This window comes from Coregonus clupeaformis, chromosome 27 (genome assembly GCF_020615455.1).
Source record: "Coregonus clupeaformis isolate EN_2021a chromosome 27, ASM2061545v1, whole genome shotgun sequence".
NCBI classification, from domain to species: Eukaryota; Metazoa; Chordata; class Actinopteri; order Salmoniformes; family Salmonidae; genus Coregonus; species Coregonus clupeaformis.
The window spans coordinates 3,412,453-3,437,748 of record NC_059218.1 but is presented as its reverse complement, the minus strand read 5'-3'; the positions used below and the strand labels follow the sequence as shown (position 1 = coordinate 3,437,748).

The 25,296-nt window shown below is 42.5% G+C and overlaps 1 protein-coding gene across 2 annotated transcripts in view; it reads right to left on the bottom strand.

The window, feature by feature from the left end:
* LOC121541407 (DENN domain-containing protein 1A-like) overlaps nt 1–25,296 on the bottom strand; it is a 242,331-nt gene that overhangs the window by 176,671 nt on the left and 40,364 nt on the right. For both annotated transcript variants that reach the window (XM_041850396.2, XM_045208002.1), the window contains exon 3: nt 14,887–14,930. In XM_041850396.2, coding sequence (XP_041706330.2) covers nt 14,887–14,930 — 44 coding nt within the window. The remainder of the gene's footprint in view (nt 1–14,886; nt 14,931–25,296) is intronic.

Genomic DNA, 25,296 nt, shown 5'->3' with positions numbered 1-25,296 from the left:
TCAGAGCAAAAACCAAGCCATGAGGTCAAAGGAATTGTCCGATGTTCACTCTAACAGAGCTCTAGAGTTCCTCTGTGGAGATGTGAGAACCTTTCAGAAGGACAACCATCTCAGCAGCACTCCACCAATCAGGCCTTTATGGTAGAGCGGTCAGACGGAAGCCACTCCTCAGTAAAAGGCACATGACAGCCCGCTTGAAGTTTGCCAAAAGGCCCCTAAAGACGTTCAGACCATGAGAAACAAGATTCTCTGGTCTGATGAAACCAAGATTGAACTCTTTGGCCTGAATGCCAAGCGTCATGTCTGGAGGAAACCTGGCACCATCCCTACGGCGAAGCATAGTGGTGGCAGCATCTTGCTGTGGGGATGTTTTTAAGTGGAATGGATTGGGAGACTAGTCAGGATCGAGACAAAGACGAACGGAGCAAAGTACAGAGCGCTAAGGACCTCAGACTGGGGCGAAGGTTGAACTTCCAACAGGAACCAGATCGAACATCTCTGGAGAGACCTGAAAATAGCTGTGCAGCGACGCTCCCCATCCAACCTGACAGAGCTTGAGAGGATCTGCAGAGAAGAATGGGAGAAACTCCCCAAATACAGGTGTGCCAAGCTTGTAGCGTCATACCCAAAAAGACTCGAGGCTGTAATCGCTGCCAAAGGTGCTTCAACAAAGTACTGAGTAAAGGGTTTGAATACTTATGTAAATGTTATATTTTGGTTTTTAATTTTTTATACATTTGCAAACATTTCTAAAAACCTGTTTTTGCTTTGTCATTATGGGGTATTGTGTGTAGATTGATGAGGGGAAAAAAACATTTAATTTAAAGGCTGTAACATAACAAAATGTGGAAAAAGTCAAGGGGTCTGAACACTTTCCGAATGCTCTGTACATTTAAAAACGGCACACAGCCTGAATATCAATACATACAGTACTAGTGCTGACCCCAATTAGTTGACTGGTCGATAGGCTGTTGGTCGACTCAGATTGTTTTTTGTCGTAGCAAATATACAGTGGGGAAAAAAGTATTTAGTCAGCCACCAATTGTGCAAGTTCTCCCACTTAAAAAGATGAGAGGCGCCTGTAATTTTCATCATAGGTACACGTCAACTATGACAGACAAAATGAGGAAAAAAAATCCAGAAAATCACATTGTAGGATTCTTTATGAATTTATTTGCAAATTATGGTGGAAAATAAGTATTTGATCAATAACAAAAGTTTCTCAATACTTTGTTATATACCCTTTGTTGGCAATGACACAGGTCAAACGTTTTCTGTAAGTCTTCACAAGGTTTTCACACACTGTTGCTGGTATTTTGGCCCATTCCTCCATGCAGATCTCCTCTAGAGCAGTGATGTTTTGGGGCTGTCGCTGGGCAACACGGACTTTCAACTCCCTCCAAAGATTTTCTATGGGGTTGAGATCTGGAGACTGGCTAGGCCACTCCAGGACCTTGAAATGCTTCTTACGAAGCCACTCCTTCGTTGCCCGGGCGGTGTGTTTGGGAACATTGTCATGCTGAAAGACCCAGCCACTTTTTCACTCAAAATCTCACGATACATGGCCCCATTTATTCTTTCCTTTACACGGATCAGTCGTCCATGTCCCTTTGCAGAAAAACAGCCCCAAAGCATGATGTTTCCACCCCCATGCTTCACAGTAGGTATGGTGTTCTTTGGATGCAACTCAACATTCTTTGTCCTCCAAACACGACGAGTTGAGTTTTTACCAAAAAGTTATATTTTGGTTTCATCTGACCATATGACATTCTCCCAATCCTCTTCTGGATCATCCAAATGCACTCTAGCAAACTTCCGACGGGCCTGGACATGTACTGGCTTAAGCAGGGGGACACGTCTGGCACTGCAGGATTTGAGTCCGTGGCGGCGTAGTGTGTTACTGATGGTAGGCTTTGTTACTTTGGTCCCAGCTCTCTGCAGGTCATTCACTGTGTGGTTCTGGGATTTTTGCTCACCGTTCTTGTGATCATTTTGACCCCACGGGGTGAGATCTTGCGTGGAGCCCCAGATCGAGGGAGATTATCAGTGGTCTTGTATGTCTTCCATTTCCTAATAATTGCTCCCACAGTTGATTTCTTAAAACCAAGCTGCTTACCTATTGCAGATTCAGTCTTCCCAGCCTGGTGCAGGTCTACAATTTTGTTTCTGGTGTCCTTTGACAGCTCTTTGGTCTTGGCCATAGTGGAGTTTGGAGTGTGACTGTTTGAGGTTGTGGACAGGTGTCTTTTATACTGATAACAAGTTCAAACAGGTGCCATTACCGTATTGGTCCGAATATAAGACGACCCTGATTATAAGACGACCCCCCGTTTTTCAACACAAACATTTAGAAAAACAGATTTGCAGACTAGATTTGCCGAACAAAGAACTTCATTTTATTTTAAAATAACAATATTAAAAACACAGTGAATTAAACACAAAGGCAAACTATGTACAGTATGATTCAAAATTAATATCAAGCAATAATAAAGCAACATTTTTAAATAACAGAGAAAATACAGGCCACACATTTAACTAAACTTAACAAAAATTAGCAAACTTCTCCTCCGATGTCTCTCTATCCCTCACACACGTCCTCTGCCCCGCTGTGTTCGCTCTGCTGTCATCGCTCCCCAGCTGCTCCGCTTCCACCGGCTCCTCCCAAAGCACGTCGTCCTCGCTGCCGTCCAATGCATTTGAGATGCAACATTTTTTAAAGCCATCGATGATGCTCTGTGAGGGAATAGCATCCCATGCATGCAGGATCCATTCACACAGTAGACTTCTCTCCGAAGTCTGACGGCAGGCGTTGGGCCAAACTCGTTCTCCGTCTAAGTGACAGTCCATTACGCCGCATCATCTCTACGACACCAGCCGAGGCTGGCTTTAAATCCAGTGATGTTGAGCTCTCTGGCGATTTCCAGGGCCTTAACCTGGATGACAGCTCTGGTAATGGGCATTCCCTCACTTCTTTTTTCCCTGACATATTCAAAAACCCTCCGGTCAACCTCAATGAAACGACCACTTTGAGGACCACGGAAGGATTTTCGCTGACTGTTAGCATCTTTTAGACGTTGTTTTTCTGCTCGCCATCTTCTTACATTACACTCAGTGACCCCGAATGTCTTGGCAGCTTGGCAGTTGTTAGATGACTCTGCCTTATTGACAACCATTATTTTGAAATTGGCATCATAGCTCCTCCCGCTGTTGTTTATTGACCTGGCCCACTTTTGAGCCACTTGTCTCTAAATGGTCAGCCTGTCTTTCCATCTTTAAACACCGTAACGGGCTGGTTGTTAGGACGCCTCTTCCCTCCGTCCGGAAGAATTTTTGGCGCCATCTGTGCCCGCGAATGTGTATTGACATTTAAAGGGAGCGCCGAAGAAGAGAAACTGCGCTCTGAATACTAGACCCCGAATATAAGACGACCCGACTTTTTTGGACCTATTTCGAGGGGAAAAAAGGCCGTCTTATATTCGGACCAATACGGTAATACAGGTAACGAGTGGAGGACAGAGGAGCCTCTTAAAGAAGAAGTTACAGGTCTGTGAGAGCCAGAAATCTTGCTTGTTTGTAGGTGACCAAATACTTATTTTCCACCATAATTTGCAAATAAATTCATTAAAAATCCTACAATGTGATTTTCTGGATTTTTTTTCTCAATTTGTCTGTCATAGTTGACGTGTACATATGATGAAAATTACAGGCCTCTCTCATCTTTTTAAGTGGGAGAACTTGCACAATTGGTGGCTGACTAAATACTTTTTTTCCCCCCACTGTATATATATACTGTAAATACAGTACCAGTCAAAAGTTTGGACACACATACTCATTCAAGGGTTTTGCTTTATTTTTACTATTTTCGACATTGTAGAATAATAGTGAAGACATCAAAACTATGAAATAACACATATCAAATAATGTAGTAGCCAAAAAAAGTGTTAAACAAATCAAAATATATTATATATTTGAGATTCTTCAAATAGCCACCATGTGCCTTGATGACAGCTTTGCACACTCTTGGCATTCTCTCAATCAGCTTCACCTTGAATGCTTTTCCAACAGTCTTGAAGGAGTTCCCACATCTGCTGAGCACATGTTGGCTGCTTTTCCTTCACTCTGCCATCCGACTCATCCCAAAACATCTCAATTGGGTTGAGGTCGGGGGATTGTGGAGGCCAGGTCATCTGATGCAGCACTCCATCACTCTCCTTCTTGGTAAAATAGACTTTACACAGCCTGGAGGTGTGTTGGGTCATTGACTGGTACTGAGCTTGTCTGATGCTTTAAGCACACTGTTTGATGAAATAAGACACAATAAGACACAAAATCATGGCATTAATATGGAGATTGTCCCCCCTTTGCTGCTATAACAGCCTTCACTATTCTGGGAAGGCTTGTTGGAACATTGCTAAGGGGACTTGCTTCCATTCAGCCACAAGAGCATTAGTGAGGTCCGGCACTGATGTTGGGCGATTAGGCCTGGCTCACAGTCGGCGTTCCAATTCATCCCAAAGGTGTTCGATGGGGTTGAGGTCAGGGCTCTGTGCAGGCCAGTCATGTTCTTGGACACCGATCTTGACAACCCATTTCTGTATGGACCTCGCTTTGTGCACGGGGCATTTTCATGCGGAAACAGGAAAGGGCCTTCCCCAAACTGTTGCCACAAAGTTGGAAGCACAGAATTAGAATTTCCCTTCACTGGAACTAAGGGGCCTAGCCCGAACCTTCAAAAACAGCCCCAGACCATTATTCCTCCGCCACCAAACTTTACAGTTGGCACTTTGTATTCGGGCAGGTAGCGTTCTCCTGGCATCCGCCAAACCCAGATTCGTCCGTCAGATTGCCAGATGGTGAAGCGAGATTCATAACTCCAGAGAACGCGTTTCCACTGCTCCAGAGTCCAATGGCGGCATGCCTTACACCACTCCAGCCGACGCTTGGCATTGCGCATGGTGATCTTAGGCTTGTGTGTGGCTGCTCAGCCATTGAAACCCATTTTATAAAGCTCCCAACGAACAGTTATTGTGCTGACGTTGCTTCCAGAGACAGCTTGGAACTCGGTAGTGAGTGTTGCAACTGAGGACAGACGATTTTTACGCGCTACGCACTTCAGCACTCGACGGTCCCGTTCTGTGAGCTTGTGTGGCCTACCACTTCACGGCTGAGCCGTTGTTGCTCCTAGACGTTTCTACCTCACAATAACAGCACTTCCAGTTGACCGGGGCAGCTCTAGCAGGGCAGAAATTTGACGAACTGACTTGTTGGAAAGGTGGCATCCTATGACGGTGCCACGTTGAAAGTCACTGAGCCATTCTATTACTAATGTTTGTCTATGGAGATTGCATGGCTGTGTGCTCGATTTTATACACCTCTGTCAGCAACGGGTGTGGCTGAAATAGCGAAATCCACTCATTTGCAGGGGTGTCCACATATTTTTGTATATATAGTGTATGTAGGTCAAATGGGGAGAGGCGTTGTGCCGTGACGTGTTGCTTTATGTGTCTTTTTAAACCAGGTTTGCTGTTCATTTGAGCAATATGAAATGGAAGGGAGTTCCATGTAATAATGGCTCTATATAATATTGTACACGTTCTTGAATTTGTTCTGGATTTGTGGACTGTGAAAAGACCACTGGTGGCATGTCTGGTGGGGTAAGTGTGTGTGTCAGAGCTGTGTGTAAGTTGACTATGCAAACAATTTGGAATTTTCAAGTTATGCAGTCAGTCTCTCCTCAACTCTTAGCCAAAAGAGTCTGGTATGCATAGTACTTATATTAGCCCTCTGATTACAATGAAGAGCAAGACAAAACGCTCTGTTCTGGGCCAGCTGCAGCTTAACTAGGTCTTTCTTTCCAGCACTTGATTGGACAATAATCAAGATAAGGCAAAACTAGTGCCTGCAGGAATTGCTTTTTGGAGTGTGATGTCAAAAAAGCAGAGCATTTCTTTATTATGGACAGCCCTCTCCCAATCTTTACAACTATTGAATCTTTATGTTTTGACCATGACAGTTTACAATCTAAGGTAACGCCAAGTAATTTAGTGTCTGTATAACCTCAAGATAAAGACTAATAAGGCTTTTATAAAGAATTCACTCTGTACTGGCGACCCATAGTTGAGCCACGGCCATATTGAATTATTCCGTGTCAGGAGGGGTAAAATAATTTTTGGGGGCAAATCTCCATAAGACCTCGTAGTAGGGCTCTGATGTATATTTCTGCCTCTTGGAAGTCAGGAAGGTGTTCATTAGGCACAAAACGTTAGAAAGTAGACTGACAAAGGGAGGGATTAACTGGACTGCTCCAATAAGAACCTCTCATTTTCCATTGCAAAGTGTTTTTAAATGTTTCCAGTTGCATTCCCTAATGAACACTACCCAGGCAAATACATTGGAAAACAACCACTTGCCCCTCCTGCTCTCTCTCTCTACCTCCCTCCATCACTCCCTTCCATCCCTCCCTCTTCTCCTGCTCCAGATGCTTAACTGTTGCTTTCACCTACAGCGGTAGCTGACACCATATGTGCAGCCAGGTGTCCCAAGGAGCCGACGCCAAGCCACGCTAAGCTGAGCCACAATTAAGAGATACACCCCAGACCGTCAGACAAGCACACGGAAAACCGCATCACAAATATCTCCCTTCAGGATGAAGACACAATATGCAGACAGATTTTCCCCACACTGTGTAATGACGGGTTTACTAGTGCTTGGGATTAACCTGGGCTTTGCAAATCTGGCATCAGGTCGAGGTGTGATTCTATATTCATCCTTAGCATAGAGCTCGGATTAGCTAACATCAGTTTACCTGAAGGATAAATGTGCATGGAGTAAAATGTAAAAACGGACCTGAGGTCAGTTCTTTGGGGAAATGTACTCATACACCACAAATCTATCCTATGTCACATGGGCTTGACAGGTTGCTGGCGTTGGTGATATGGTGGTGAGTTATGGGCTGGGTATGTTTGTTAATTTTATCCAAGCGCACATTTTGCTTCAGAAAGAGATGACTTTGTCTAAAGTGGACATTTGGGCGGCAGGTAGCCTAGCAGTTAAGAGCGTGGGCCAGTAGCCGAAAGGTCGCTGGTTCGAAGACTAAGGGGAAAATCTGTCAATGTGCCCTTGAGCAAGGCACTTCACCAGAATTGCTCCTGTAAGTCGCTCTGGATAAGAGCATCTGCTAAATGACTAAAATGGAAATGTAGATTTTCCTTTAGATAAGAGCTTTTAATCACTCTATTGCAGGTTGTTGATAGATTATGTGCCAGGTGAGGTTGTCATGGAGATCAGGGGTCATGATTGGTGGTTGGTTACAGGACTGTACATGACCAGCAAAACACCACACACATTATGCCGTTGTAGTGTCAGCCAGCATGCAAAAAAAATTACACATCAACAAAAACTGTGCTCATCCTACGGTATCAAGGGCAGAGCACATCAATGAGCTGCAGACCAAAGAGAAAACTTCCTGCCGTTTGTGTGTGTTTGCATGTGTATGTGTGTGTGTTAGTGTGTGTGCAAATGTGAATATTCAACACCCCTGTTTACTCTCCCTCCATTTTCCCTTTCTACTTTCCCTTTTGGTAGAAGGTCACCTACATTTGAATATTCCCTCATTAAAAGCACCACGATTCTGCCCCCTTTGCCGGGGAAGTTAAAATGGTCTAGTGGCACGCTGCAGACTACATCAAAGACAGCCCGACTTCAAAAAATGATCTCTCTCCATTACGGGAAAAATGTACCTCGTTGCATTAAGTTGAGGAAAACAGGCAGCAGCTGCCTAATTTAAAGGATTCAAAGCATAGGGTTCACTGCGATGTGGCTGTGTCAAAGAGGATGGAGAGAGAGAAAATGAGGGAGAGAGTGAGAGTGAGGAGAAAAGAGACTCGGGCGAGAGCTTTGTTTTAATTATGAGCGAGGGAGCGGTTGGAGAGAGAAAAAGGAGAGAAGCGAGGGGAGTCATTCCATGTCATTTCAGCAAGACATGACACCCACCATCTCAGATTGTTCTGAAATCGTTTCTGCAGTTAGAAACAGATAAGATCAGCATTCCTGAAACATTATTTTGTTTACATTTCATTTGATCTCTGAGAAATTGAGTTAATTGATTGCACCCAAATTGGCCATTTAAATTTTTTGGAGTCACATAATATTCAATAAATATAGCACCCAACATCCGATTTGAACCAAACTTCTTCCTACCATTGAGTAAGAGGAATCCAATAAAATGCAAAAAGCCACCCACGGACCCCCCACACCTCATGCCAATACCACCACAACAACCAGTATATTGAATAATTTCTCTATGTCTGCCGCTTGGAGTATTGCTTCTTCATTCTTCGTAATGTATTCCCTGCGAATATGGAGATTTTTTTCCCCCGTTCAAATAAAATAGCCATTGAAGTCGCTTGCATTATTTACCATACAGTGGGGAGAACAAGTATTTGATACACTGCCGATTTTGCAGGTTTTCCTACTTACAAAGCATGTAGAGGTCTGTAATTTTTATCATAGGTACACTTCAACTGTGAGAGACAGAATCTAAAACAAAAATCCAGAAAATCACATTATATGATTTTTAAGTAATTAATTTGCATTTTATTGCATGACATAAGTATTTGATCACCTACCAACCAGTAAGAATTCCGGCTCTCACAGACCTGTTAGTTTTTCTTTAAGAAGCCCTCCTGTTCTCCACTCATTACCTGTATTAACTGCACCTGTTTGAACTCGTTACCTGTATAAAAGACACCTGTCCACACACTCAATCAAACAGACTCCAACCTCTCCACAATGGTCTGTGTAAGGACATCAGGGATAAAATTGTAGACCTGCACAAGGCTGGGATGGGCTACAGGACAATAGGCAAGTAGCTTGGTGAGAAGGCAACAACTGTTGGTGCAATTATTATAAAATGGAAGAAGTTCAAGATGACGGTCAATCACCCTCGGTCTGGGGCTCCATGCAAGATCTCACCTCGTGGGGCATCAATGATCATGAGGAAGGTGAGGGATCAGCCCAGAACTACACGGCAGGACCTGGTCAATGACCTGAAGAGAGCTGGGACCACAGTCTCAAAGAAAACCATTAGTAACACACTACGCCGTCATGGAATGAAATCCTGCAGCGCACGCAAGGTCCCCCTGCTCAAGCCAGCGCATGTCCAGGCCCGTCTGAAGTTTGCCAATGACCATCTGGATGATCCAGAGGAGGAATGGGAGAAGGTCATGTGGTCTGATGAGCAAAAATATAGCTTTTTGGTCTAAACTCCACTCGCCGTGTTTGGAGGAAGATGAAGGATGAGTACAACCACAAGAACACCATCCCAACCGTGAAGCATAGAGGTGGAAACATCATTCTTTGGGGATGCTTTTCTGCAAAGGGGACAGGACGACTGCACTGTATTGAGGGGAGGATGGATGGGGCCATTTATCGTGAGATCTTGGCCAACAACCTCCTTCCCTCAGTAAAACCATTGAAGATGGGTCGTGGCTGGGTCTTCCAGCATGACAACGATCCGAAACACACAGCCAGGGCAACTAAGGAGTTGCTCCGTAAGAAGCATCTCAACGTCCTGGAGTGGCCTAGCCAGTCTCCAGACCTGAAACCAATAGAAAATCTTTAGAGGGAGCTGAAAGTCCGTATTGCCCAGCGACAGCCCCAAAACCTGAAGGATCTGGAGAAGGTCTGTATGGAGGAGTGGGCCAAAATCCCTGCAGCAGTGTGTGCAAACCTGGTCAAGACCTACAGGAAACGTATTACATTTACATTTTAGTCATTTAGCAGACGCTCTTATCCAGAGCGACTTACAGGAGCAATTAGGGTTAAGTGCCTTGCTCAAGTATGATCTCTGTAATTGCAAACAAAGGTTTCTGTACCAAATATTAAGTTCTGCTTTTCTGATGTATCAAATACTTATGTCATGCAATAAAATGCAAATTAATTACTTAAAAATCATACAATGTGATTTTCTGGAGTTTTGTTTTAGATTCCGTCTCTCACAGTTGAAGTGTACCTATGATAAACATTACAGACCTCAACATGCTTTGTAAGTAGGAAAACCTGCAAAATCGGCAGTGTATCAAATACTTGTTCTCCCCACTGTAAATTAATGTGAAAGTACCAGTTTTTTCCCACTATATGCCGCTGATCCTGCTTCTGCCACAGCCTTTTCTCAATTTTGCTGGCCTCTTGTGTTTTTTAAACAGATCACAACATTTGCAACTTTGAGTAGAAAATCAATAGCTTTTGCTCATGATAAAAATACATTGTGTGGTCATACTCAAGTCAAGCCAGTCCTCCTTTTCCTATAAGTCCGATTTTAGCTAGCTAGCACAACGAGATGCAACAATTCAAGTTCTTTTTTCTGTCAAGAATGACGTTTGGCTTGTGATGTGATTGGTCTTAAGCCAAATCCAACCTGGCTTCCCTTGCCACTTTTTTTTGGTGCGCCAGGATCATTCACAGCTGAGCTCACTCAATTTAGCTCAATGCTGGTTGGCTATAAAAAAAAATATTATCAAGGGAGGCCAAATGCTTGCAGGCTTCCAATGCATTCAGCGCTATGGGCGGCAACAACGTCATACTCTTTTTGACCCCACAGAGTATGATGTTGTATGATCATTTAAATTGGATTCCTCATGTCTTAATCATTGTTAGGAAGAAATATGCTCCAAATCGAATGTTAGGTACTATATTTATTAACGTTTTCAGGAATCCAATAAATTAAAATGGCCAATTTGGTTGCAATCAAATAGCTTAATTTCTCAAAAATCGAATTATATTTAAACAGAATAATATGCTTATCTGTTTCTAACTACAGAACCAATTTCAGCACAATCTGAGATGGTGGGTGTTGAAATCCTCTTGTTTTGATGTGGTTCTGAGTGATTGTTTACGACACTCTTTTACGACACCTGTGGTATGTGTGTGGCAATGGCAGAATAACATTAAAAACTTGTTAACTTTGAATGATGGCGATGGTTGTCTTTGCTCGTTGTAACCAACAAAGTAATATACGGTACCAGGAGTGAAAATCGTGTTTTTTCTGTGAATGTTGGAGTTTATGAAAGTGCAATGGATGTTATCAAGCCACCAGAGGCTTTGAGCCTGGATGGGAATGTGGACGCAAATTGGAAAACATTTCGGCAGCGTTTTTTGCTGTATATGTCTGCCATTGGAGTTACAAAGGAACTAGATTAACGTAAAGTTGCTCTCTTTCTTACTATAGCGGGACCACAGGCAATCGATATATTCGATACCTTCACGTTTGTAAATAAGGAGGATAAAGATGATTTTGCGGAGGTAGTGGATCAGTTTGATGCATATTGTTCACCTAAGAAGAACGAGACATATGCACGTTATGTGTTTCGTTGTCATATACAACAGCAAGGTGAAAGGTTTGACTTCTTTCTTACAGATTTGAAATTAAAAGCACAGACGTGACATTTTGTAGACCTAACCTCCTCTATACTTCGAGATCAGATTGTGTTTGGTATAAATGACTCCAGAGTTAGAGAAATATTGCTGCGGGAAAGTGAGTTACATTTGGACACTGCAGTAAAAATATATGTCAGGTGAATGACCTGGCAGAATTGCATATTAAAACCTTTAGCTCCACATCAGCAAACACTACTATGGAGGTGGAAAGCGCAGCAGTGGATTTTGTAGACAAGGACACAAGGCGGCGCTATGAGTAAAGGAGCCACAAGCAATATGACTTTGACCAAAGGAGCCACAAGCAATATGACTTTGACCAAAGGAGCCACAAGCAATATGATTATAATAGGTGTGGCACCAGGCAGCAGGCCAGGAAGTGCCCTGCCTTTGGAAAAAAAGTGCAAGGGGAAAAATTGTTTTGGAAAAAATTGTTTTGCAAAGGACAATATGGGAGACAGAATGTTCACACCATTGAAATGGAGGAGAATGAACAAAGTGATTTGTTTGTGGGCACTGTGGATTGCATGGAGGACGGGCAATAACCATCACAGGTCCATACTGTAGCTAGTGACCACTGGGTTGTACCACTCGTGGTCAATGGTACAGTGTTGACCTTAAAGCTGGATACAGGGGCTAAAGCCAACCTGATCAATATGTGGGATTTTCATGAGCGAAAGCACAAACCAGCCATCATGCAAAAGGCTGTGGCTCTCAAAGCGTACAATGGCCAAGCAATTGAGACTAAAGGTTTGTGTCAGCTAACTGTAAAGGGGATAACAAGAAGCCACACACTTATGTTTGTGATTGTACCAGAGGGGCATGATTCTCTTTTGGGGGATACAGCATGTGAGTCGTTGGGACTGGTTAAGCAAGTGTACACCATTAATGACCTTAACTGGCTGCACAGTGTTCAACGGGTGACAAGTAATCAACACGGTGAGGAGATTGCTCAAATATATTCTGATGTGTTCACAGGATTTTGAGCATTGCCTCTCATTCACTCTATTACTCTCACAGAGAATGCCAAGCCAGTGATTCATGCACCACGCAGAGTTCCGGTGCCACTACGGAAGGATCTAAAGAAGGAGTTGGGAAGAATGGTGAAACTCAATGTGCTCGTGAAAACAGAGGAGCCAACAGACTGGATCAATTCCATGAGAGTCTGTATGGACCCCAAGGACCTTAATACATGTATCAAAACGGAGCATTTTCAGATTCCTAAGAGGGAGGAGATAGTGTGTGAAATGGCTGGCGCAAACAATTTCTCAAAATTGGATGCTTCAAATGGATTCTGGCAGGTGAGGTTGGATGCAGCCAGCACCAAACTGTGTACAGTCAATACTCCCTTTGGAAGATATTCCTTTAAGAGGTTACCTTTTGGCATAAGTTCTGGCCTAGCTGAGTGGTGACTGACAGTGGTGGAAAAAGTACCCAATTGTCATACTTGAGTAAATGTAAAGATTTCTTAGTAAAAAATTACTCAATAAAAGTGAAAGTCACCCAGTAAAATGCTACTTGAATAAAAGTCTAAAAGTATTTGGTTTTAAATTACTTAAGTATCAAAAGTAAATGTAATTGCTAAAATATACTTAAGTATCAAAAGTAAAAGTATTAATAATTTAAAATTCCTTATATTAAGCAAACCAGACGGCACCATTTTCTTGTTTGTACATCATTAAGAACCCACAGATGAGAATGGGACTGAGACAGGTACTAGCTAAACCCTCTGTTCTGTTGTTCCAGCCATCTTTCATCTTCTCCCTCTCTTTTTCTCTCTCTCTCTTCTACTCTCCTGGGCCTTGCTTCTCTGTCGTTCTGTGAATTACAAAGAGGGTGGTGAGAGAGGGAGTGTGGCATCGCGGCTCAAGGGAAGCCAAAAGGTTAGCCGTCATTACCCCTCCTCTCTTTTTTACTTGTTGTCGCACTCTTTCACTACCTAACATCTCTCCTCTCTATCTAACATTCTCTCTCTCTACTTCTTGTTCTTTCTCACTGTCTTTATCCCCTTCTCTCTCTTTCCCCCGTCCGTTCCTAGAGCTACGAGCAACGTAGGCCCTGTTTTCGAGACAGATTCTTTACTGTATGGACTACGGAACAAAGGTGGCCCGGGATTAAACATCCACTAACAACAAAGTATGTGGCTTTTCTTCTGCATCAAATAATTTCACAAGAGGGAAACTGAACTAGAGAGAGAGAGGGTAGTGGGAGGTTGCTATGCTTGGAATAAACAAGGCTAGGTGATTAGTGTGTGTGTGCTTGAGTGTGTGTGTGTGGCTGTGTGTGTGTACCTACACGAACGTGTGTGTGTGTGCACCTACGTGCATGCACGTGTACGTGTGTCCCTCTTGGTTAATATGTTTTTTTCCAACTAACAGGGCAACCTGAATTCATGTTTGACATTCCGTCTCTTTGAAGAGCACGCAGGACAATGAGTTCCAGTTGCTAGCTCTGAAGTTTCTATGGGCACAGCTCTATGGATCCAGGTCAATACACCATTGATTTAACACAGCCCTGGATGCTTGAGAAATGAAAGGAATTCATTTTGAATTAGCGAAAACATTCACCCTTCCTCTAGTCAAAATTACCTTTTCACATGCAACATGTAATCCTTTGTGTAATAAGCAAACAACAAAATGTCTACAGAATAGTTCTGTTTTTGTGCGAATATACACTGTGTAGGCAAACAAGGTTTCAGAGATATGCTAAATATGAATATATCAAGGAAGCATATGGCTATGGTGACTGACGTCGCAATTAGTCAACGGAGAGGAGCTCGACACCCACTCGTAGTCACAAACGAATCCACAGAAACAGGAGACACCGCAAACAACAAAGATGTCTTGTTGTCTGAAGAAAGTTAAAGAGGGGGATTCTGCTCTCAAACAAACAAACCAAGAAAGCAACAAACCAACAAAGTTTTTATTCTCTTTCAAAAAAAACTTTGCAATTTCTCAAAAACAAAGAACGTTTTTTTGTCATGTTTGTATCAAGTTCAATTATTTATTTAGCTTTTTTATTTGTATTTTGTGAGCCACAATTCATTTATGAAGCTGCATGTGTCCGTCGTGTCCCAGTACACAGTAGTAGTGTAGTTGTTCAGGTAGCAAAGACAGACACACACACACACACATACTATACACACACGCACACACAGAGAGAGAGACAGGGGGTCAAACCACCAATCGGTACCATCTCCCCCGTGCGCCCATAAAAAAAGACCCCAAAATGGCAAGCATTTAAAAATAAAAGGAGCCGATGAGCACACACACAAAAAGATAGACGACATCAAACAGCAAGAATAAAAATAGACCATACCAAGAAAAGTGAGATAGAAAGAGAAAGGGGGGTGCATAAAGCAAAAGGCAAAAGAGAGAAAGGAAGAAATAAATGAGTGAGGGTGAAAGAGGAAGAGAGAGAGAGAAAATAAGAAGTTAATTATGCATTCCGGACCTGGTCGATGTAGTCCTCGGGGAATCGCCTCCGCACCTCCGGATCTGTAAATAATTGACAGATAATATTAATTGGCTTTGGATTAGTGAGCAGGCCGAGTAGAGCTCATTAATATTTGATCAGAGGATGAACGGCACCCTGGCAGGGGATCCGAGGAGGGCAGCTGAGGCTGCCTGGCTGATTAGGGGCCAGAGAGGGAGGTGTTACTATCCCCCCATCCCTCCTTCCCTTCCTCCTCCACCCCCCCACCAAGCCTCCACCAACCCCATCCTCGTCCTTTTGAGGAGAAAAAAAAAGGAGAGGGAGAGGATTTTATCCACTTTTCTCCGTTGGGGGAGACTTAGCTGTCTTGCTTAACCTCCTACTGGCACTCAATGGTATTTTTCTTTCCGTCAAAAGACTGCTAATTCTTTTATTTCAATTGATGGGGGTATTTTCATTAGGGAGTCAGCTGGAAAATCTACTGCCACTAAATCAAAGACATTTGACAATATTTCGAACAACCGAAGAACTGAACAATTCAAAAGCCCTTGAGAGGGCTGACTAGGTTCCATCACTGTCTGTCTACTAGACTAACCACAGCCACTAGACTTATAGGCTACATTACTGAAACACTGGGTATCTGCTCAGTACATTGAGGTTCCAGCGTCTGCCAAAGCCCCTACACCACCACGAAAGCTTCCAATTCAGAGACACTTCATTCAGAGAAACGGCCTTCCCAAACTCTCTGAAAGGAAAAGAAGCCAACAAGTCCTCAGCATATGTGGGAACTCCTTCAAGACTGTTGGAAAAGCATTCCAGGTGAAGCTGGTTGAGAGAATGCCAAGAATGTGCAAAGCTGTCATCAAGGCAAAGGGTGGCTACTTTGAAGAATCTCAAATATAAAATATATTTAGATTTTATTAACACTTTTTTGGTTACTACATGATTCCATATGTGTTATTTCATAGTTTTGATGTCTTCCCTATTATTCTACAATGTAGAAAATAGTAAAAATAAAGAAAAACCCTGGAATGAGTAGGTGTGTCCAAACTTTTGACTGGTACTGTATGTCTTCAGTCTCTGCCGGGTGTGTCATGTGTGTATAAGCACTTCGCCACCTGCCCGTCCTACCAGTCTAACACTCCTGCCCGTCTGCTAATCTGGGGGTCAATCTGCCAACTGCACGGGCACAGCTGTATCTCAGGTGTGAGTCAGTGTGAGTCTGTACATGGGCACAACATGGCACCCCCTGTCTTTGGCAGCTGTATAGGCAGGCAGAAGTAGCACTGAACGGCAACTCGATGGGCTAGCTGTGATGTTGATGAATGAGAGAAGGGTATATAGTTGGGATGGCTGCCAACAACAGGGCTGATGTGGTTGCTAAGGCTAATTCCAAATGATGGATGGTCTTCGGTCGTGAGAAACTGATTATGTCACTGATAATTTAAGGAATAATTTGAGTGTTTGTCAGACAGTTGTTTTGTTTAAGTTCAATATGCAAAATGATGAACCATTGCAAAATGTTACTTTCGTCCTCACACGTTAGGATGACTGTATACTATAAGTTCTCTTTCCTGTAATTGAGAATTGCTCTAGTGTAATACTCGTCAAACAAACGTAGTCTTTGACAAACAAGTCAGTGAATCTACAATGAAACAAAATGCTTAATAAGACCCAGCACTGAGGTAGTGCTTCTCTGCTCGGCTCACTCAACACGTGTCACCACCTCCGACAGAGACAGAGCATCAAACAGGAGTGTGGGCGTCCCATGCTTGGCTAAAGACCATGACAACCTTATGACGTGCCAAAATAGATTTGTTGTTTTCTTTTCGATCGCTCCAGGTTAGCTCAGAGGCAACGAACTTGAGCGAGATAAAAGTTAAAGACAATCCAAAACTCTCACCCTTGAGAGGGCTGACTAGGTTCCATCCCTGTCTACTAGACTAACCACAGCCACTAGACTTATACGCTACATTACTGGAAATAACGGGGATCTGCTCAGTACATTGAGGTACTGAGCAGATCCCCCAGTAAGAAACTGCTAGCCATTGGATGTGTAAGAATATTTAAAGATAAATACACAATTCAGGGAATTAACGATAAATGGAAATAGTTGTTTTTCAGTTCAACATCTGTTTAGAATCTGTGTAGGGGTTCCAGTCCGGGACTCATAGCTACATGTGGCAAGATCTCATTGGTCCAAATTGTCTATACATTGAGCCTGAAACGGGATACTTGGTATTTGGCCATTGGCCCAATTTGATTGCAAGGAATTCTAATTGATAAACCACAGGCTAGGCTTAGGTATAAACTACATCCTGTCTTTTTGTTCAGTGGAGAATACACTGAGGACAGGGAAGAATAAACATCTACCATCTACTTTCCAGCATAACAACTATGATTTGTTCTCTTTGAATAAATATATTTTTCTCCCCCTGATTTGTTTTGGGGTCTGTGTTATTGAAGAGTTACATCAGCTGCAAACAGCTGAAAACTGCTAGATAATCAAGCACAAAAACAGTCATCTTTGGGAGTACAGAACCCTAGATATCAGCTGATCGCCCTCTAGTGGCAAAGGTATGAACTGCCAAAACTGCACAGTCAAAGAGGATAATAATTATTCTGTCAAGGATGTGACACAGTGTGTAAATGATAACACAGTGCAGAAAATTAACCTCTAAGGGATCGGTGTCCAGTATGCGGGACGGTTGAGCTAACGTGCGCTAACGTGATTAGCATGACTGTTGTAAGTAACAGCAAACTTTCCAGGACATAGACATGTCTTACAGTGGGGGAAAAAAGTATTTAGTCAGCCACCAATTGTGCAAGTTCTCCCACTTAAAAAGATGAGAGAGGCCTGTAATTTTCATCATAGGTACACGTCAACTATGACAGACAAAATGAGGAAATATTATTCCAGAAAATCACATTGTAGGATTTTTCATGAATTTATATGCAAATTATGGTGGAAAATAAGTATTTGGTCACCTACAAACAAGCAAGATTTCTGGCTCTCACAGACCTGTAACTTCTTCTTTAAGAGGCTCCTCTGTCCTCCACTCGTTACCTGTATTAATGGCACCTGTTTGAACTTGTTATCAGTATAAAAGACACCTGTCCACAACCTCAAACAGTCACACTCCAAACTCCACTATGGTCAAAGAGCTGTCACCAGAAACAAAATTGTAGACCTGCACCAGGCTGGGAAGACTGGATCTGCAATAGATAAGCAGCTTGGTTTGAAGAAATCAACTGTGGGAGCAATTATTAGGAAATGGAAGACATACAAGACCACTGATAATCTCCCTTGATCTGGGGCTCCACGCAAGATCTCACCCCGTGGGGTCAAAATGATCACAAGAACGGTGAGCAAAAATCCCAGAACCACACGGGGGGACCTAGTGAATGACCTGCAGAGAGCTGGGACCAAAGTAACAAAGCCTACCATCAGTAACACACTACGCCGCCAGGGACTCAAATCCTGCAGTGCCAGACGTGTCACCCCTGCTTAAGCCAGTACATGTCCAGGCCCGTCTGAAGTTTGCTAGAGTGCATTTGGATGATCCAGAAGAGGATTGGGAGAATGTCATATGGTCAGATGAAACCAAAATATAACTTTTTTGGTAAAAACTCAACTCGTCGTGTTTGGAGGACAAAGAATGCTGAGTTGCATCCAAAGAACACCATACCTACTGTGAAGCATGGGGGTGGAAACATCATGCTTTGGGGCTGTTTTTCTGCAAAGGGACCAGGACGACTGATCCGTGTAAAGGAAAGAATGAATGGGGCCATGTATCGTGAGATTTTGAGTGAAAACCTCCTTCCATCAGCAAGGGCATTGAAGATGAAACGTGGCTGGGTCTTTCAGCATGACAATGATCCCAAACACACCACCCGGGCAACGAAGGAGTGGCTTCGTAAGAAGCATTTCAAGGTCCTGGAGTGGCCTAGCCATTCTCCAGATCTCAACCCCATAGAAAATCTTTGGAGGGAGTTGAAAGTCTGTGTTGCCCAGCGACAGCCCCAAAACATCACTGCTCTAGAGGAGATCTGCATGGAGGAATGGGCCAAAATACCAGCAACAGTGTGTGAAAACCTTATGAAGTCTTACAGAAAACATTTGACCTGTGTCATTGCCAACAAAGGGTATATAACAAAGTATGAGAAACTTTTGTTATTGACCAAATACGTATTTTCCACCATAATTTGCAAATAAATTCATAAAAAATCCTACAATGTGATTTTCTTGAAAAAAAATTCTCATTTTGTCTGTCATAGTTGACGTGTACCTATGATGAAAATTACAGGCCTCGCTCATTTTTTAAGTGGGAGAACTTGCACAATTGGTGGCTGACTAAATACTTTTTTTCCCCACTGTATTTTGGCAGAAATATTAAATTCTTGTTAATCTAACTGCACTGTCCAATTTACAGTAGCTATTACAGTGAAAAATACCATGCTATTGTTTGAGGAGAGTGCACAACAACAAAACACTTATCACGGCAACTGGTTTGATACATTCACCTCTGAAGGTAAATAATGTACCAGTAATAATGTATTCAGTAATCTTGCTCTGATTTGTCATCCTAAGAACCAGAGATCAAATGTAGCATAGTTTTGTTTAATAAAATCAATTTTTATATTCAAATGTAGGAACTCACACCCACACCCACCCACATCCACCCCGCCAGGCCATCTAGATGTGTGAAAGTTAGTGTATAAGCTAATGAGCCATTATGTATGACATTCCTGGGAGTGTGTAAACTTACATTTTGTATTACCATATCATTTTTGTATGTTCTTTATAGTTATGTACTTGAAAATGTATCAATTGACCAATTCAGCACATTTGGGCAGACTTGATACAAAATAGTCCAGTATCGCAATGCTTCACTGGATCAATCTGAAACTTTTTACACACACTGCTGGCATCTAGTGGCCAAAATCTAAATTGTGCCTAAACTGCAATATTATATTGTGGCCTTTCTCTTGCATTTCAAAGATGATGGAACAAATAAATAAACAGAAAACACATGTTGTTTTTGTTTGTATTATCTTTTACCAGATCTAATGTGTTATATTCTCCTACATTAATTTCATATTTCCACAAACTTCAAAGCGTTTCCTTTCAAATGGAATCAAGAATGTGCATATACTTGCTTCAGGTCCTGAGCTACAGACAGTTAGATTTGGCGAAAATTGAAAAAAATGGGTCCGATCCATAAGAGGTCATATTTTGTTGCATTACAACCTGTAATTTAAATTGATTTTTATTTGGATTTAATGTAATGGACACACACAAAACTGTCCAAATTGGTGAAGTGAAATGAAAAAAATTACTTGTTTCAAAAAATTCTACTAAATAAATAACGGAAACGTGGTGGATGCATATTTGCTATGAAGCCCCTTAATAAGATCTGGTGCAACCAATTACCTTCAGAAGTCACATAATTAGTTAAATAAAGTCCACCTGTGTGCAATCTAAGTGTCACATGACCTGTCACATGATCTCAGCATATATACACCTGTTCTGAAAGGTCCCAGAGACTGCAACACCACTAAGCAAGGGGCACCGGCAAGCAAGCGGCACCATGAAGACCAAGGAGCTCTCCAAACATATGGAAGAAGGTACTCTGGCGCAAACCCAACACCTCTCATCACCCCGAGAACACCATCCCCACAGTGAAGCATGGTGGTGGCAGCATCATGCTGTGGGGATGTTTTTCATCGGCAGGGACTGGGAAACTGGTCAGAATTGAAGGAATGATGGATGGTGCTAAATAGAGGGAAATTCTTGAAGGAAACCTGTTTCAGTCTTCCAGAGATTTGAGACTGGGACGGAGGTTCACCTTCCAGCAGGACAATGACCCTAAGCATACTGCTAAAGCAACAACCGAGTGGTTTAAGGGGAAACATTCCAATGACTTGGAATGGCCTAGTCAAAGCCCAGACCTCAATCCAATTGAGAATCTGTGGTATGACTTAAAGATTGCTGTACCCCAGCGAAACCCATCCAACTTGAAGGAGCTGGAGCAGTTTTGCCTTGTAGAATGGGCAAAAATCCCAGTGGCTAGATGTGCCAAGCTTATAGAGACATACCCCAAGAGACTTGCAGCTGTAATTGCTGAAAAAGGTGGCTCTACAAAGTATTGACTTTGGGGGGGTGAATAGTTATGCACGCTCAAGTTTTCTGTTTTTTTGTCATATTTCTTGTTTGTTTCACAAGAAAAAATATTTGCATCTTCAAAGTGGTAGGCATGTTGTGTAAATCAAATGATACAAATCCCCAAAAATGCATTTAAATTCCAGGTTGTAAGGCAACAAAATAGGAAAAATGCGAAGGGAGGTGATTAGTTTCGCAAGCCACAGTAAGACAAAAAAGGGTTTGAGTGAGAGGACTAACTGGTGTCTCCAAGTGGCCACACACCTCTCCAATGTGTGCACAGTTCCTAAGCAATTTCAATGCACTTTTATGACTCAAAGAAGAGTCTTCAACTATGAAGGTGCTTTTTTTGCTCTCATAGCTGTGCCGTTGAGGAACTAGAGCAAGCACACTTTTGTTGTTTTGTTTGGAACACAATCCTGCATCCCCAACATCACACAATTACTGTTGTTTACACAATCTAAAAACGGTCCATTATAAATTGCAATCTGGGTCAGGTGGGCATGATTTGAAAGCTTGTTCTATTGCCAACATCACTAGCTAAATTATAAAATATGATCTTACAGTGTTAGGCTTTCACAAGACAATTCAGAGAAACAAATCGTAATTTTGGATCGCATAGAAATGAGTCATGAATGCATTCAGTTGTGTGTGCCGCAGCTAATTTTCTTCACAATAGACAAACATAGGCTCATTCTGTTCAGAACAACCCAGGGTATGACGCCATGTCAACTTGTAACTGTACATCAAACATAGTGAACATAAATGTTGACACTGTATGACATGAGTTTTATGATATGGAAATGTGAAGTGCACATTTGGACTCACAGGTGTTTGGCTTGCTGGTATGACATCAAAGTGGTATTTATTATAATCCTCAACGTCTCATATTTCAAAATACATAGAGTCATCTTAATTTACAGCATTTCCCTAACTCAGACAACAAAACATTTGCAAAAGTTGCCCAATTAGCAGGAGGGATGGGGGCAACTTCTTGTCGCACGTGGTGCTCAAGTTCTTCAGAACGGCTGTCAGTCAAAACCCATACAGCGCTGTGAAGCGCAGAGCCGGATCTCTGACGTCATGTATAGCATGTTACTGTATAGCCACTATGTTAGCCCAAATCTTCTTAACCAAAATCTGCCATTTTCAACCCATACGGGTACAGTTAATTTAAGTTTTACGGTAATGTAGAAATGTAATATTGTTAGCTTTTTAATGATACACAAATGTATTTACAGGGTTACATATTAGTTTGTAGGGCACAACATTTGCTAGAATTCTTATAGGCTTTATCTCAATCGATTAAAAAAAAAGTTTTTTATGGAGCTCCTACGTTTTATGTTGTGCTCCTAACTTATTTAAGTTGGGAGCACCAGTGCTATCAATGAAAAATGTTAATTTAGAGCCCTTAATTACAGTAGAATAGAATTTACTTCAACAGTGAACACTGATGCTGAACTAAGACAGCTTAGTTGGGTGTAATCTTGGAATTCCTTCCACCAAGCTAGGTTTTTGCGCGCAAACACACACACACACACACACAGAGGCCATGGATGTTATCCACTGGAGGGATGTCATGGATAGCTGAGCTGTGTTTTTAAAAAGACTGCAGAAGAAGAAGAGATGCGTCCCCCCTTTGGCCCACATTAGAGAGAGAGAGAGAGAGAGAGAGAGAGAGAGAGAGAGAGAGAGAGAGAGAGAGAGAGAGAGAGAGAGAGAGAGAGAGAGAGAGAGAGAGAGAGAGAGAGAGAGAGAGAGAGAGAGAGAGAGAGAGAGAGAGAGAGAGAGAGAGAGAGAGAGAGAGAGAGAGAGAGAGAGAGAGAGAGAGAGAGAGAGAGAGAGAGAGAGAGAGAGAGAGGGAGATTGCCTCACTCTGTCGCTTCACAGGCCATGAAAAATTAATCCTCCTCCTCGGATAGAGGGAGGCCAAAGTTGCTGAGAGAGGACCCCCTATTGTCTGAGGGGCTCTGCACACAAATCTGCTCCATGTGCACTTCCTCTTGCAGTGCTTTGGAGTCAACACACACACTAAAGTACACACGCACACACACTTTTGATTGGTCTAAGGATTCACTTTAGTTCCTCCTCCACAAAAGTATGTTAAGTCTCTATCAATACCTGTGACACTACAGTATGAACTCATTAACGCACCACATGATAACACCGTTTCGGTTTCACGTCAACAAGTCAAATCAATTAAGAACAGCTGGTGGGGAAAAATAGGTCAAATGAAAGTTAAAGGGATATACAAAGAAAGACCTGAGCATGAAGTGATTTTACAAAAAAAAGATATGTTCTTAGCTTTGTTATGTCTGCTCCCACCTGAAACAGGTGCAAACTGCAAGAACACAACAGTTGTGCAACCACAATAATTCAGAGCTTACACATTTTTGGGAAATTGAAGCTCATTTACTGCACTTCTACACAATTTAAAAACTGTAAAATGGTATTTGGGGAACAGCAAAAACAAACAAAAATGACCGCAGCCATTAATTATCACCGCAATATTAGGTTTAAAGGTCTGTGGAACGGTGTGTACAATGCCAATCACTACTCAACCTCATCATAAATTGACTCATTTACTTGTGGAATGGCGCATACAGTGCAACATGAAATAGATGCATAATACACGCTATCAAGTCGCAACAAGTCCGACTTCAAATGCTGACATCAATGTGAAAGTAACCGGTGCATAAAACAGCTGACCGCGAATGCATAAATCCTACACATGCATTGAAATAAAATGCATACATCAAAGGACTTACTTAGACCTTCAATCGACAGAGACGCATGAAGACAAACAAACATGACCAAAGAATTTAAAAAATCACAAAATACAAAAAGGAAAATCTACACATGCTTTTTTAAATGGAGCTAAGGCCCTGCCCGTGATTCAGCACTGCTGAATGGACAGCGCCTCGGTACAGGTAGGCAAAATGGAGCTCCCTGGCGTGGTGCTGAATGGACAGTGCCTCTCTAGAAGCCAGCTATATCATTATTTTGTTTGTGGGCAGTTAGAAATGTTTTGGGCACAGTTAGGTAGTAGCCTACAATGCATACAGTGGGGAAAAAAAGTATTTAGTCAGCCACCAATTGTGCAAGTTTTTCCACTTAAAAAGATGAGAGGCCTGTAATTTTCATCATAGGTACACGTCAACTATGACAGACAAAATGAGAAGAAAGAATATCACATTGTAGGGATTTTAATGAATTTATTTGCAAATTATGGTGGAAAATAAGTATTTGGACAATAACAAAAGTTTCTCAATACTTTGTTATATACCCTTTGTTGGCAATGACACAGGTCAAACGTTTTCTGTAAGTCTTCACAAGGTTTTCAAACACTGTTTGCTGGTATTTTGGCCCATTCCTCCATGCAGATCTCCTCTAGAGCAGTGATGTTTTGGGGCTGTCGCTGGGCAACACGGACTTTCAACTCCCTCCAAAGATTTTCTATGGGGTTTAGATCTGGAGACTGGCTAGGCCACTCCAAGACCTTGAAATGCTTCTTACGAAGCCACTCCTTCGTTGCCCGGGCGGTGTGTTTGGGATCATTGTCATGCTGAAAGACCCAGCCACGTTTCATCTTCAATGCCCTTGATGATGTAAGGAGGTTTTCACTCAAAATCTCACGATACATGGCCCCATTCATTCTTTCCTTTACACGGATCAGTCGTCCTGGTCCCTTTGCAGAAAAACAGCCCCAAAGCATGATGTTTCTACCCCCATGCTTCACAGTAGGTATGGTGTTCTTTGGATGCAACTCAGCATTCTTTGTCCTCCAAACACAACGAGTTGAGTTTTTACCAAAAAGTTATATTTTGGTTTCATCTGACCATATGACATTCTCCCAATCCTCTTCTGGATCATACAAATGCACTCTAGCAAACTTCAGACGGGCCTGGACATGTTCTGGCTTAAGCAGGGGGACACGTCTCGCACTGCAGGATTTGAGTCCCTGGCGGCGTAGTGTGTTACTGATGGTAGGCTTTGTTACTTTGGTCCCAGCTCTCTGCAGGTCATTCACTAGGTCCCCCGTGTGGTTCTGGGATTTTTGCTCACCGTTCTTGTGATCATTTTGACCCCACAGGGTGAGATCTTGCGTGGAGCCCCAGATCAAGGGAGGTTATCAGTGGTCTTGTATGTCTTCCATTTCCTAATAATTGCTCCCACAGTTGATTTCTTCAAACCAAGCTGCTTACCTATTGCAGATTCAGTCTTCCCAGCCTGGTGCAGGTCTACAATTTTGTTTCTGGTGTCCT